This window comes from Sorex araneus, chromosome X (genome assembly GCF_027595985.1).
Source record: "Sorex araneus isolate mSorAra2 chromosome X, mSorAra2.pri, whole genome shotgun sequence".
Lineage (NCBI taxonomy): Eukaryota > Metazoa > Chordata > Mammalia > Eulipotyphla > Soricidae > Sorex > Sorex araneus.
This window is the reverse complement of record NC_073313.1, coordinates 147,643,174-147,656,355: the sequence shown is the minus strand read 5'-3', so window position 1 is coordinate 147,656,355 and position 13,182 is coordinate 147,643,174. Positions and strand designations below refer to the sequence as shown.

Sequence of the window (13,182 nt, the reverse complement as noted above, 5' to 3'; positions counted from 1 at the left end):
AAGAGTCAGAGCTGTTTTGATAGGCAGTTTTGATAAGCACTACATTCCTGATCACCATCAGGGGCACTGTGAGCGTGGCCAGGGTGCGGCTTGGGGAGAGTACTGTTTCAGTGCAGCTAGACTGGCGAGATGCGTAAGGCATATAGGATCAGAGTGACTTGAGAAGTAGGGAGAGCCCCGCGTTGGCGCCCAGGATCCACGGAGCCTGGGCTGGGTGTCGCTGGGTCGGATTAGGCTGGGCGGGGCTAAGCCCCGGCAGCAAGTAGGCGGGCGCGAGGGCGGGGAGCTACGCGGAAGCCGGGTCACATAAAGCAGCAGCCGGCGCGCCGAGGAGGCTCTTTCCTGGGTGGGGTTTGTGAAGTCGTGGCCCGTTAGCAGGAAGCCGAGCCAGCGCCCAGATTCTAGCAAGGGACTCAGCCCAAGCCTCCCGACTCCAGAGTCTACACACAGTGTGTCCTGCGCGAGCAGCCTCGCCCAACAGCTTCCAGCCAAACTTTCCCAACTCCGCCGCCTTTGTCGCCACTATGCCCAAGACGGTGAGTGCCTGGGTCGGGCGCTGCATACCCCCCGGGGGGGGCTCTAGCTGTTCTTTGGAGCCCCCCCATGCCAGGAGCCTGGGATTTGATCCGCCAGCCCGCGACGCCGCGCACTCCAGGAAGGCCTGGGGTGGGGAAAAGTAGCGGCGTGGTCTGGGTCTAGGGTGCCCTGCGGGGTGATGGGCTCCCGGTAGGCACGACCTCTTCCTCCGATTGCGGTCCTCCGGGCTGAATGGATAGGGGTGTTAAAGGTTTACTTGACGGCCCAAGTTCTTCTCTGGCGTCGGACGGGCCATTGTCTGAGAGAAGACTCGAAGGAGAACACTTCCCTCTAATTCCAGGAACTGGCGCCTTTCTGGGGCACAAAGCTTAGAACAGAAAAACAAGGATCGAGGAGGGAGCTTCGCAGGACAGATTCCGCAGCCCCATTTACCATGTTTACAGTCTTCCCAGGTGGCTTCCCGTGTTTCCCATTAGGAGCAGGGGACACAGTTGTGGAGGGACTCCCAGAGGCGGTTTGATTTGCCTAGAAATGCCAGCATTTCACCAGACACGGGTTTGAGGAGAGCCGTGTCCCACCTCTAAGAGGAAAAGGGTTTATTCTTTTTTCTCTCCACTCACCAAATCCCTGCCCTTCCCATTACTTAATGATTCTATCTCCTCATCATCTCTGGACTGTTCGGAGGATTCCCCTCCCTTTGGGCCACACCTTTCTACTGTGGTGATCGCTATTGGGATCTTCACTCCACAGGCAGCTATGAGAAGAGCAGAAACCTCCCGGGAGTGGGGCCTAGTGGGGCCGGATGCCTAGAAGGGAGGGACAAGGGTGGGTGTTCCTGAATAATGAGCTTTGCTTGCTTTCCTGCAAGTCATGCCAAATGGCTGCAGTTGCCTTTCACTCCCTCAGGAAGGCCTAGTGACCACCCTGGCTTGAATCCTTTCCCAGAGTTTGTTGGGCTGGCCTATGCTCTGGATGGCTTCTCTATAGCCTTGGAGCTCTGAGATAGTGACTCTCTGCCTTAAGAAGGGCAGAGGGTCACTAGTATGAGAGGAATAGTGGTGGGTCTAGTTCTTTGGTTGTGTGCTGAACTTGGTTTGCCACATTGCTGTATTCTAATCCGATTGCCAAGTTACTCTTGCCTTTCCAGAACTCGGCCCTTCAGAAACACCAAGTTTTTAGCAAGTATGTTCTTCTACCACATCTTTTAAACTGTTAGTAGTTTTATGGCATGGGGCTTTCCACATGTTCTCTGTCTCTCCCCTCCTCCACGCTTTCCCCGAAATAAGAGTAAGTGGGTCTGAAAAGAAATGGGAAAAGACCTTCTTTATTGCCAACTGAGAGGAATATAAAGTTTCCTCCAGGTTGTTTTATATCTCTGTGATTGACTCCCGAATTACAAAGTTGTGGCTTTTTTTTTCTGAATAAGTGGGCATATCTCTCCACTATAGACTTGTGCCCATGACCTCTCTTCTCCACGGGCATATTTCATCTGAATTCTGATGAAATTCTTTCCCTGTCAGTATTCTGACTCAAAATGTTCACATATTCTGAATTCTTTAAGCACTTGATGGCCTGGGAATTATCTCAAACTTGCTTTTATAATCCCATCTCAGTCAAAGATGTCAAGGATGAAGACATCAAGGTAACCCTTTGTTTGAGTTTGGAGATATACTAGAATGTAAGTATAAGGTAAGGCTTAGGATGAAAAATACTGAAGGTATTTTTGTTTATATTGAAATGAATATCAGGAGGGGGCTAAATTTTGATAGACTGGAAGCTGGGGACTTGTGTAGTGCTCTTCACTCTAAGGAATGGTCAGCTCTGTCACATATGTTAAGATCATAGACTCACCTCTGGCCTGAAAGTATCTCAGAAGCTAGCTATCTAAAATAGTAACTATGTTTTAAACCCTCTCTTAAGGTTGAGAAACCTTGCAAGACCCCTTTTCCAGCCTTGTTTTCTTTCTGTGTCCCCTTGTCTTACTTGTTCCTCCCCCCTACTCCCAGTTTTGTGTTGTAAGGTTCTATTTACATGATTTTAACCTGTGCCTCCGTTGAATATCCTGGAGGCTTATAGGGGTATAAGCTCCTTTTGAGAAACTGCACTCACTTTTCTCTGTCATGCTTCCTCTCATGAAAATGTTTGGACCTATAGAAAGGACCTACACAGCGAGCGAACCAAGGTTGGAGTTCAGGTTCTTAGATGCGTCTACTACATCATGGTTCTTGAAGAAATTTTCCCTGTCAGTATTCTGACTCAAAATGTTCACATATTCTGATACCGTGGTTCAAGAAACAAATTATTTCAAGCAGTCTGGGGTTTCCTGATCCTCTCAGAGAAGAAAGTGCTTAATTTGGGCAAAATAATGGATGTTGGCATTTGTGTGGTTTCCGGATTAGAGTTGATGGTTATTTTGGTTGTTTCCTGATTCTACATCCGAAAGATGAGACATCTAGTGGGCATACCTTAAATCACCATCCTTAATAAGGAAGAAATTTCCCCACTTTCTGCTCTTCCTTTATTATGTGCTCTAGGCTATTTTCGAAGTGTAAAAATAGGTGAGGTTAATAGAAAATTCAAGTCTTTTTCTTCATATAAACTCTATAATCTCTTTCAGAGTTGGTTTCAGTTTTATAGCCAATAGTCTTTCTTAGACAACCCAGGCTCCCTTAATTCTGTAAATATATGCAACACTGCCTACCAATTCTTGGATTCTACTTCTAGTTGCCAGTTTCCTGGTTCTGTTTTAATAGCCAGAATGGAGAAGCTTATGATTGCCATCTATACTTCTGGTGATAAGACAGTTATAAAACTTTAAAAGGTTTACATCACAGTTGAGTAACACTCAGTTGCAACTCAGTTGGGTACTCTAAAAATAGGTTGTCTAGTATTCTAAGGGTATTTTTGAATTTTTGGTTTGTTGGCAGACATTTTTGGTTTGTTAAATAGTTGTCAGCAAGTCAAATCTTATTATTTTATTTATTTATGGTTTTTGAGTCACATCTGTCTATGTTCAGGAGGCTCTAAACTCAGGAATCACACCTAGTGAGGCTTGGGCGACAAGGTGAGTGCCCGGGATGAAACCTGGGTCAGCTGAATGCAATGCAAGGACCCAAAGTACTGTCTCTTTAGCCCCCAAATTTTGTTATTGAGTATGTGGGAAAGTGTAGACTAACAGACAGAGAGGAAGTGACCTAGAATGATGGGTTATGTTAGTAGTAAAGGTAGAACTTGAATCTAGGTTTTCATTAGAGATTCAGTTTAAGAAAAATGTCTCCAATTTGGTTATATTTTAGTTCAACATATCAATGCAATGTCAAGAAAGTGGCCATTAGTGTAGAACCCATTTCCTTGAAGTATTTGAATGTTTCTGAATTTACTTTCAGCTAAATTTTAACTGGGGTTTTGTGGATTGTTTATTCTCCTGCCATTCCTAGCATTGCTTGTGCCACTCAAGTGTCACTAAAGTGGTACTTGGTGACAGGCAAAATCTGAGTCTTTTAACACTTGAACCAGCCCTGCCTACAGATAAGTGGGGCAAGGAAACAGGAATGGAGATTATGTGAAAAGGGGTTTTACATCCTTCCAATTTTGTGTTTGTTTCTACATTTCACTTGGTTCTTTGTAAAACTGTAGGCAATACAGAACCATCTTGGTTTTTTCCTTTAGGCAACTCCTTGAAGTTCCTCTGGGCATAGATAGGCTGGTGGAACTATAACTCCATTGCCAGACCCTTGAAAGCATCAATTAATTTATATTCTCATTTAAGTTAGAGAGAAGGTTACTCTGTTAGTGGGTAACTGATATGGTATTGATTTCTAGTCTGATATCATTTATGCTCTAGCTTCCTATAACAGTAACTTGATTTAAGGGTATTCTCTCTCTTCTTATTCTTAAAAGACTTTATTGAATCTAGCTTTACAGGATATTGGAGCTGGATTGGTCAGTAGATTGATTGGCCTGTCTCTCTGACTTCACATCTGGTTCTGTCTGTATGACATGAGAGTTACTTTTATTCTGTATTCACTTTTATTTGTGTTGGCACTGGTCTGTCTAGATCCCTTTGTATCATCCTGAAAGTCCCCATTCCCTTGGAATTTCTAGATTTAAGGCCTTCAAAAGTGATATCTGGCTATTGATATTAACCCTATTAGAGTGTTAGGGGTTTAGAGTTTTATGTTTAGAAATGCTGAAAATTGTTGTAATTGAGGGTTGCTAATGCTTATATTTAGTATTTTTAGGTAGATGAGTGTCCAAGCAGTGCTGGGCCACTCCTGTCGATACTTGGTTAACTGGGTTAGACAGTTGAATGCTTGGGTTTTTTGGTAAAAGAGGTCAAAAGAACCATATCTGGCAGTATTTGGGAGATGTCAGGGGCTACACCAAATGGTGCTTGGAGGACTACATGGTTCCAGGGATTTAATTTATGTCCTTGCACATGCAGGATATGCAGCCCCTACCACTAAACTACTTCCCAACCCTAAGGGAAAAGTCTGCTTTTGATCTTTCAAAGAGAACTGAATTTTTTCACGTTTATATGTTCCAATTCACAATCATTTCTGCTTTTAAAAACTTATCCTTGTTTTCTCTTCCCAAAGAAAATAAAAGCAGTACAAAGCTGGGGCAGTCTGTTTGTCAAGTGAACAAGGTAGTCATGTCATGATTGACTGAATTTGCTTTTCATCCTGCTTCCCTTTTCATGCTTGAAAGCACTGAGAAGCTTTTCAAGTTCAGCCTCTGATTTGTGGTATGAAAATAGTCACTTAGTGGATTAGCTTTTGGACTCCATTGATTAGGGAGGTTGATGTTAGTATGGCAAGTAAATTGGATTGTGGATTTTTCTTCTATTTCCATATAAAAAGCAAACATTCTAGAAAAGTTGTCTTCCGTAAAGTGATCCAAATGAAGTGGCCCTTTAGGTAAGTCCTTTCTTCAGTTCCTTAGTCTCTCCAGCTTGTTATGAGGCAGCTCTGTTAATAATAGTTACATTTGAAGGGGACTTTTTTGTCCTATCCTTTGGGAGAACCTTGGTGGTATAGCCTTAAATTGTATGTTTATACATTGTATATTTATTCATTCAAACATTTTTTCCTCAACATTTGAGTGCCTTCTATGTACCAGGCAGTGTGCCAGACTATGCTGGGAATACAAAGTTAAATAGCACTTGCTAAAATGTATCTTCTTATCCCCTTACACCTTTAGAGTTTTGTTTCTTCCTGAATATTAAGGTCACAGTGGAGAGTTTGTAGTTTGGGAGTTGGTTTATTACAATAACCTCCAATTAAAGTTATGAAGAAAACTGACATGAATGGTTATGACTGTTTTTTCTTTTACCTATTGCCTTATGGAGGAGAAAGTACTATGTCTTTTTTTACAGAGAAATAAGAAAAATGAATTGAGTTTATATTGGGAATATTCTGGTTTTGACTGAAGAATCTCTGCAAATACTGAATATTTCACAGATTTTCTTTTCTTTTTTTCACTGCCCACCTGCCAATTACTAACATAAGACCCTTCTGTAGAGTTCTGCAGAATGAAATATCTGGAGTATATAAATTAGCTTGTTATTTCCAATGTGTGGTATTTAGCTTTAGTAATAGACATAGAAGATCTGATCTTATATAAACTAACTTTCTAAGATTAATACCACCATTTGCTAAGGACTTAATATTTCAGACATGTCTGCATTTTGGATAATCCAGAGTTTCCTCAGCCTTATTTTTTAGCTCATTATTATAAATGGCTAAGGTTTCTTATAGGAATATTTTGAACCATAGAAAAATAGGGCTGGCACTAGACATTTCAATAGAAACTTTGTTTTACATGGAGACACAAAATCCCAGAAAAAGGAGCAATTTGAATAAATGTAATAGAATTGGAACTTAAAGACAATTTGCCCAACCTCCATTATAGGGGAGAAAATTTGAATGTTTGCCTTCTAGATGGCGATCTTTGCAAGGTGCATAGTGATTTTTCCCTCTGTGTTAGGACTTGACTCACCTCAGTGTTATTTATTTATTTGTTTACAGTGTCAGAAATTGATGTCAGGGACTACACATGTAAGGCAAGCATTCTACTGATGAGCTAATTCTTAGACTCTGACCATAGTTTTATCATGGTCATGGGAAGAGTGATTTACTCTTTACATATCAAAGGTTGCTTAACATGGAAATAATTTGGACTCTGCCTTGGGATTTTTTTAGCAGTTCCCAGGGAGTAAGGGTTTTGTAGTGGATGGCACACTGTGCACTGAAGGGAGCTAAGGAGCAAAGGCTAGCTACATTTTACTGTTTGAGATTAGACTTCACTGTCCTCAAAATTTTTAATAGAGTCCAGTTATTTCTTTTCTATATTCTTTGTTAGAATTATCAGCCAGTGTGTTTGATCACATAAAGTCGATAACAGTATTGAAAGGAAGACCTGGCTTTTCTGATCCCAAACTTAGAAATATCTTGCTGAACTTCACTGTTTTATAAGGATAACTCTTTTCACCTAAGGGACAAAGACTGAGAAAATTGACTTTGTGGTAGTTACAGTAACAAGGTATCTGCATTAGAGTTTCCCGGAACACTGTATGCTGTAACATATTTCAGTCAGTGGGTGACTCAGTTCTTCTAGGGCCTCAGAATGATTTTCCTCTTCCTGCCATCTCTCATCCAAATTCTCTTCCTTTCCTTTGCCATTTAATAATTTTACTTATAATCTCTTTGTATTCTGAGTCAATGCTCCAGCTTCACCTTTCCCTTGAATTAAGATAACATTTTGGTACTTTCCTTTACGTTTTTATTTTTGGATTTTGATTTTTGAGTCACAGCCAGTGATGCTCAGTGGTTATTCATAGCTCTACACTGAGAAATTACTGCTGATGTTATAGTAATCATTTGAATGTAGATGGAATCTCCTGGCCTCATCTTTCAGTATTTACCTCAAGAAGCTTGTTGATCAAGTCTGAAGCATATTGCTATCATGAAATAGGACTTTGTGTCCCTCAGAGAAAGGGGAAATAGAGTAGTGGTGGGAAGAAGAGACTTTGGAACAAATCTGTTTGGCCTCAGACCCCAACTATGTGACCAAGTAATTCAGTAGCATTGTGCAGATTACTTAATTTCAATACCTCATTTTTTTCTAAACTGCACATATAATAACAGTACCTATTTCACAAGGATTACAGAAAGCGGTTCATGTTTAGTTCTTAGAACTATCATTCAACAAGTGCTATTCAGATATGGTTATTATAATTATGCAGCTACTATATACCCAATCCTGTGGTATGTAAGGTGGCCAAGAAGACAGTAAGCTGCATTTTTAAAAATATATTTACTATAACGGATACATATAGTTGAGTAGGCTACACAACTTCTGCTTTTGTTAATTTATTTAACTGGAGGCAAAGGACATATGCACATAAAATAGTTGGAAGGAATATTGCTGTAAACAATGCTTACATTAAAGAACTGTGAGAAAAATAAACCTTTTGAGTAAAGAGAAGGGGTTCATTGGACTATGAACAATATGTTAAAATATTATAAACATGTGTGTACATACTATATGTATATGTAGATGTACTGTATGTGTATAATGTATGCATATACTATATGTATATATTGTGTGTATACTGCGTATATATAGTATGCATGTGTATAGTATATATAGTACGTATATATATAGTATATGTATATACTGTATATGTTTGTATATGTATGTACTGTATGTGTATACATACTGGATGGGAAAATGATGTCATATTGGTACATGAGTTTAGTCTGGTGCTTTCTTGAAATTTAGTTTATCTGAAATTAAAATAGCTTGCAGTCCTTATTGTTTTAATGGGAGCCACAGAGTAATACATGTGAGCAAAAACCAAGTTGCCTTTTCTAGGGTTAGTTAGAAACAATGATCCTTTCTGACTTATCAAAATTTCTAATGGGGTTTGTTGAAGAAACAATATTCTGGGTTTTCCAGAATTGGGTAAAGTAAAATAATTTTTGCTGTCTTTGTTGTCTAAATAGTTACATTAGATGCTCCTTCCTTTATATAATCATATAAGCTAAAACAAAGAATAAAGTATAGTGATTACTCTCATTCTGTCATTATTTCGCTAACAGCTTTCACTTCTTCAAATGACTTTCCAAATTCATTTGGGAAAGAATAGAACTGATCTGAGGGATTTCTTAATGTGTGGCTATGGTGGGCTTTCAAATGTGACATTTTTAGCTAGGGTATTTCTGTATTGTCTGGGCCTTGAACTTGAAGAAAGAGTCCTCAGGGTAAATTTCAGAACACAACTCTTTTTATGTGCCTGATGATAGATCCAGAGTTGATGCTCTTTTTTCTGACATAAGTTAAGTTTTTTTTTTTTTTTTTTTTGCTTTTTTGGGTCACACCTGGCGATGCACAGGGGTTACTCCTGGCTCTGCACTCAGGAATTACTCCTGGCGGTGCTCAGGGGACCATATGGGATGCTGGGATTTGAACCTGGGTCGGCCGCGTGCAAGGCAAACGCCCTACCCGCTGTGCTATCGCTCCAGCCCCCCATAAGTTAAGTTTTGACATAGCTGATATGTTTTCCTACCATTGTGCTTGTTTAGTAGTAATGTTTTGCTAGATAGCTCCAGTGATCAATAACCTCACAAGTTGAAATTCTTTCCAGTTCAAGTGAACCTTCTACTTTGTGCAATTTAGGAGATAACTTTGTGTGGCAGAGAACCAATCATGGCCTCACAAAAGGAAAGTTGAGATGTGGACACTTGATCATACAAAAGTAGAGTATCATCCCAAGGAATCCTTTTTCTGAGTATGTATTTAGAAGGTGACAAGGATCAGAGGGTAGGAGGGGGAACAAAGCATACCTATCATACTTGATCAGGATCCTTAATACCAGTCTTCCTGAAATACCTGGGAAAAATGAAGGCTTTTTTCCCCAGTGAAATATCTTTACTATAAAATTTCTTAATTTTACTGCCTTGGTCTAATTTACTCCTATTAATCCTTTCCTGAAATTTTAGCCTGACAGTTATATGAAGTACTAAGCTTGATCTTAGTGCGATATCTTATGGCCTACTTCTCCCAGTGGGAGAACCAGCTGGCTACTGAGAGTTTCCTGCTCACGTGGGAGAGCCTTGGGAACTCCCCATGGCGTACTCATATGCAAAAACCAGTAACAATGCTGGGTCTCATTCCCCCGACTCTGAAAGAGCCTCCAATGTAGCATCCTTGGGAAGGACGAGTAAGGAGAGGCTTCTAAAATTTCAGGGCTAGGACGAATGGAGATGTTACTGAGACTGCTTGAGAAATTGGACGATCAACGGGATGATGATAATGATGATGATGATGATGATGATGATGATGATGATGATGATGATGATGAAGGTTGATTGATCTGTGGTTTAGGGTTAGAAGATGGACATCTAGGTAACAGCCAGTTTTGGTTTTAGGTAAATTGTACAAAACTTTGCTATCTTCGGGGATTTTAAGTGACTTGAAATCCTCTCTAAACATCTTTGCAGATATTCTGGTAGATTGAACACCTCAAAGAATTTCCCTTTGCCCACAATAAAAGCCACTTAATTTGTGATTGAATATTTCTTTTCTCTAACATGGAAATAACAGCACTATCAGAAATATGTACATGAGATATAATGAAGTCTCCTTTCCCATGTTTCTTTCTCTTTCTCATGACACTTGGGCCGTGGTAGACTTAGCATATAGTTAGTAAGAACATCTACCACTATTTTATTGTTTTACTTCAGGGTTATAACTCACTTTACTACTGGTCATGGACAGCTGCTCCAACTGTGCCTGAGGTGGATTCAGGGGAAATCACGCCTGGTTGCCTTTCTTCCCGCCATAGCCTGGATATTTTGGGAGTTTGCCGCCTGGCCTCAAGCCAGTTGCCAGAGGAAACTAATGACTAAAGGTTTCCTCCCTGTGCTGTCAGCTTCTGGAACCTTTCCTGATGTTTCCTTACCAGTCCAGTCTGCCTTATTTAGCTATTTTCTTCCCCTTCAATTGCTCCTAATAACAGTTAGTCCCCCATTCTCTCATGGTACAGGGAATGCTATCCTTAATTTTATATCACTATCACAATCACTATCACTATTATCCTGTTGATCATTGATTTGCTCAAGCAGGCCCAGTAATGTCTCCATTTGTCCTAGCCCTCAGATTTTAGCAGCTTCTTTTTACTTGCCCTTCCTAATGGTGCTGCATTAGAGGCTCTTTCAGGGTCAAGAGAATGAGACCCATCATTGTTACTGTATTTGGCATATAATTATGCCACGGGGGGCTTTCCAAGCTCTCCTGTGCGGGCAGAAATCTCTCGGTAGCTTGTCAGGTTCTCTGAGAGGGAGAACTAGGCTATAAGATGTCTGAGTGTTTGGTTTTATAGTCTCTGGATGTTGGCTGTTGATGGGATTACACTGCGCCAGGAGCAGTTTCTGGGTGTGACTGCCTAGCTACTGGAAATTGGGGAATCTGGGCAAAAGAGGCCCGATTTTCCAATTTTATATATCATCCGTAAAATTTCTTTTTGTTAAAGGGTTAATTAGAACTTGAGCTAAGGCTCTTTGGAAAAGAGGAGAGTGGGAGAAGAGAGAATCATATGGAAGAACTCTGGGATGATTGGGCTTTCTCTACCCCGATCTCTGCTTGCTGTTTTGTCTCTGCTGGATCATCCCCACAAACTTCTTGCCTAAATTTCTGAGAGACCAGCCATATCATTTCTCTTTACAAGGACTTTTTGTTTGTTTGTGTACACCTAGCCCTCTCACTTGAATTTCCTGAGTATTGAAAAGGATTTGTTCTACCTATATTCAGTTCTGTCTAATCCTAGATTACAAGAGCTTATGTATTGATGTTTACAGCTTGTGATATGTCTTTGGATTTTAAAAAAATCAGTAGAAATGGTACAATGAAAAATATATTGAGCTGAATCAATATACCATGTGTTTAGTCTCTTGCAGTACTTTGGGCTAATAGCTTTCATGTGACTTAGTTTTTCATATATATGTATCATGAGAATATTTGTTTTTTATATTTTGTTATATATGTTCAGTCTTTAAAGGACAATATATAATGAAGTTTATTTGGGACTTTCATGCATTCTCACAGGGATTTCTTGCAAAAGAACCTTTTCATTGAGTATGGAATTGCTGAAAAACTTGCACCCAATTTACAATACAAACCTATTGAAGTCATTTTTGTGATTATGACAGCTATTAATAGCTGTTCCCTGGCAGCATCCTTTTTAAAATTTTATAAATGTTAAAATTATTTTAAAATATGACTTTTGCTTATAACTTGAATATTCCTATCTCAAGTTTTCACTCTATAAATGCAATCTTTGATCTACAAGGATGTGCAAATTTCCACATGCCTGTTAAAATAGTTATTTCTTCCTAACTGACTTTAAATGTAACTTTCTATTCTACTGAAACCGTACTATCTTGTCAAAATTTATAAACCCAAATCTGTGTTTAACTTGGAAAGAAGATACAGAATCAATTTAGACTTCTTCCTCAGAGTGGTACTGAAAAAATCATTTTTTTCTTTTAGCCAGAGTTCAGACATTTAAGTTTTTAGCATGACAAACTAGAGCAGTGACTATTTGGAAAAGTTGCCATCTCCTCTTTAAAGAGTGAGATTGGGACTGTAGTTCCCCTGCTCCTCCCACTATCTTTCCCCCCACACTTTTATCAATCTGTACATTGGTTCTTTCTTTTTTGTGGGTTCTTCTGAGTTATATTTGACATACTTATCACAGAGTTTACTGTGGCACTCAGACTTAGAAAGACAACTGTTGACTGAGTGCCTTTGGTCTCTTTGTTTACTTTTATTTTTTTATGTAATTTTGGTAATGTGCTTACAATGGTGTTCATATTTGGATATTTTTTGCTTTGTGTGTATGTGTGAAGCAAGATAGTTTTTATTGAAATCTATTAGAAATTCATGAGAGAAAGAAAGTGATAATACAGTTTTATTCAGAGTGGAAATAGCCAAGCAAAAAACATAGAACCAAGCGTGTTCAAGAGATACTTTTCAAGGTAAAACACGGACTTGAATAGCTAGCCTGGAAATGGTTTTGCTGTACAAAGTTACTGCATCTTTACCACTACCAAAGTGTTGGGTGGGACGTTAGAGAGGAGCTTGCAGGTCATAGTTTCTGGCTAATTTGGGTCTTGGTGAGTCTACAAAGAATTGAAGACACTTTGGTCAGCAGGAAGGGGAAGAACAAGAACCAAACCAAAACTGAATGCAAATGAGATTTTACTTCCTCTTACTGTCCTTTACCACAGCTTTCTCCTTAAGGCTATGAAATTGCTTTTGGCAGAATGTTAAATTGCTAAACTCTCCTTTCCGTCCACTTCCTTTGTCTGAGTCATGGATGTCTGTGTTGCCTTTGGATGGGGAGTGCTTGGTGATATGTGTTTAAGTAGAGTTAAGGTGATAGATTTCTAGTGAGGGAGATCTCCACGTTCCCAGCCATCACATGTTCAGCCTTTAAATAATATTGCATTCTGTGAATATATGTTACTTTGTTATTAGACCTATAGCTCAAAGGAGAGGACTTTTCTGAATTCTATAAGGGCCTGATGGGGCCAAAGCAATTTAGTGTAGATGGGGTACACTTAGATCTCTTTTGTTTGT

The 13,182-nt window shown here is 39.7% G+C and overlaps 1 protein-coding gene across 1 annotated transcript in view; it reads left to right on the top strand.

The window, feature by feature from the left end:
* The first annotated feature begins 305 nt into the window (after nucleotides 1–305).
* The window catches only part of MSN (moesin), a 94,215-nt gene continuing 81,338 nt past the window's right edge, over nucleotides 306–13,182 (top strand). Inside the window, exon 1 of the mRNA XM_004615746.2 lies at nucleotides 306–536. Within this exon, the coding sequence (XP_004615803.1) occupies nucleotides 525–536 (12 nt within the window). The 5' untranslated portion in view covers nucleotides 306–524. The remainder of the gene's footprint in view (nucleotides 537–13,182) is intronic.